At 44.5% G+C, this 2,500-nt stretch overlaps 1 protein-coding gene across 1 annotated transcript in view; it reads right to left on the bottom strand.

Annotated features, from left to right (window-relative positions):
* LOC125044142 overlaps nt 1-2,500 on the bottom strand; it is a 45,635-nt gene that overhangs the window by 1,401 nt on the left and 41,734 nt on the right. Inside the window, exons 13-17 of the mRNA XM_047640594.1 lie at nt 2,301-2,440; nt 1,824-1,905; nt 1,286-1,430; nt 855-1,113; nt 1-702 (exon numbers count right to left, since the gene is read on the bottom strand). The exon at nt 1-702 is cut by the window's left edge and continues 1,401 nt beyond it. Coding sequence (XP_047496550.1) covers nt 533-702; nt 855-1,113; nt 1,286-1,430; nt 1,824-1,905; nt 2,301-2,440 — 796 coding nt within the window. The 3' untranslated portion in view covers nt 1-532. The remainder of the gene's footprint in view (nt 703-854; nt 1,114-1,285; nt 1,431-1,823; nt 1,906-2,300; nt 2,441-2,500) is intronic.

Here is a 2,500-nt window from a genome sequence, read left to right as displayed (position 1 = left end):
TAATAATGCCTCCAACACTGGGACTCTACTGGCATGAGTAAACAGTTGTTTTCGAAAAAAAGGAGAAACTTTCGATGGCGCTATCATGAACTATAATCCTATTCTGAAATCAATTGGAAACACTCGTTGTTTTTATTTTGCTTTTCTTTTTTATTTCTTGGGGAATGTTACTTTTAAAAGACGATATCAAAATACGCGATCGAAGGTTTTTCTCTCTGATTCGTAACTTGGACGAAGAGGACAGGGATCCGCCACGCAGATCCAGTTCCCAGTTTCCAAATCAACTTCTACCTCTGCCTGTCATCGACACATTAATGTCGATCCTTAAACCTAAATTTGTTTTTAGAATTCATTACGCATGAATTGAATCTTCCTCAATCACCTATTTTGGACGGGGACGAGCAAGGAGAAATCAGGGAGGTTCACCGCATGCTCGTCTTTCTTTTGCTCTTCCAGTGGCGTTCAAGCATGCCGTTCCTCCTCCCTTCCCCCTCCCCACAGTAACGTTCTTCACTCTTTTCGGTACCGGATTTTACCGCACGTTCTTCGAGGGACGGAACCACTTTCTCATGACGAAGTAGAAGACGGTGAGGACGTAGATAAGCAGCAGGATGGCACAGGTCACGGCCAGGGCGAGGACGGACGATCTCGTTGGGCACGTTTCGAAGAGTGTAACGTCGGCGGTTTCGTAGTTGAACGTGTCTGCGGGGAGAAACGTGTGGATTTAAAGTATATGTACCGTTGTTGTTTTACAGTATCTTGGAGATAGTCAGTATCATTCATCAGTATCTACAGTCTTAACATCATACGAACAAAAAAAAATGCGCTCCCCGTCAACTCACTCGGTAACTCACTGTTTGTGTAGTAGTTGTTGTTGGCCTCGAGTCCGGACTTCTCGCGGTATTGCGGGCTCTGATCGTCGCCGAGGTCCAGCACCAGGATCTCTTGGCTAATGCTCATCTCGCTCGCGCCGCTGCTCCTGCGCTCGGCAGCCGCTATCGCCTCCTCCTTGGTGGTCTCCTGCACGTGTCCGCGGCCGTCTCTGGGGTTGTTGACGCCTCGACGCTTCCTGCCCCAGGACTCCAGCTGTTCGCGCCCGACTTGGCACCTTGCCTGTAGAGATGTGGGAATGTGAGATTAGTCGCTTTGAATGTTGTATGACTTTACCTTTTGCATTCTATATGTGGCGTTCTTCTTTTCTCTATCTCCCATTCTCTTCCTCGTTCACTTTGTTCCTCTATCCCTTCCCCTATTCCTCATACAAAAATCCTCCGTTCCAACTCACAGGCTCACAAGGCCCAAGGCAGTACTTGACGTTGCACTGGAAGATAACGCCATAGGACTCGGTGAAGCGGAAGGCCTCGTACACTGACTGAACAGCGGTGCCGTCGCGGATGAACTGAGGGAAGATGGAAGGCTCCACAGGGCATCTGAGGGGAGGGAGAGTGTTAGGAAGGAGGAGCATGGCTTAAGCTCTCTAATGTTGGTGAGTGTATACTGCGGAAGTGGTATATTATTTCATTAAATATGTAGAACACAAAATCGATAAAGTATAAAATTAATTTCTTCACAGACACTTATTACAGACAACTTTTTTTCAACACGGAAAGCAACACAGTCACTCCACAACTCTACACCAATCACAAGTCTTTTAGTTTAGTTATATAGCACTTATCATAATAATGTTATAGCCTAAAACTCAAATGTAATACCGCTATATAATGTTATGACCAAGCCTGTGCAGTTAGCCAGGGTGGTAAATAAAGGACTAGACTAAACGTAAGCAGCTAACCCTCTACGAAGACAACATCGGGGTCACTTACCCTTCGTCATCGATAATTTGGAAGGTGGAGCTCGAGTCTTTCCCCATGGCAACGCAGCTTCGGGCAAAGATACCGTAGGGAGCTGGAAAGACAAGGTGGTTGTGAATAGACCTCTTCCCAATGCTGTGTCGTGGGAGTAGAATTGCTGATAGACAGAATAATTGACACATAATATTTGTTCTGAAATACTGGTGTATTCACATCTTTTGATTACAATTTGTAACGATTTAAGTATAGTGTACATACGTTATGTTTGTAACTGAATAAATTTTAGGCCATATTTTGATATATAAAACTAGCCGCCTAATACAAAGGTAGAAGAATCTAGAATCCATTTTTTTTAATATTCAAAATCAAGGTAAGTTGTATGAAATTACGGTTTAATGAGACAAATTACTGTAATTCTGATATTAATAGTAACAATAAGAATAAAAATTATCCTACACATTCAGCGCATTTGCTGTCAGAAAGACTCACTTTCTTCCGGGATCTCAATCCTGAAGGCGAGTCTGTCTCCAATCCTGACGGTCTCCACTTCCCTGGCTTCGGCATCCAAGATCCGGATCCTGGGCAGAGGGGCCTCGGGGGCGGACGTGATGGGAATCATGTCAGGATCCCTGGTTGATAAAACGACGGGTTAGGATTTGCTTTGGTTTACCCTTAAAGGAAAATTTTTA

The sequence above is a fragment of the Penaeus chinensis genome, chromosome 35, assembly GCF_019202785.1.
Source record: "Penaeus chinensis breed Huanghai No. 1 chromosome 35, ASM1920278v2, whole genome shotgun sequence".
In the NCBI taxonomy this organism is placed as follows: Eukaryota; Metazoa; Arthropoda; class Malacostraca; order Decapoda; family Penaeidae; genus Penaeus; species Penaeus chinensis.
The sequence above is the reverse complement of the archived record's forward strand: the minus strand, read 5'-3'. Positions and strand labels throughout refer to the sequence as shown.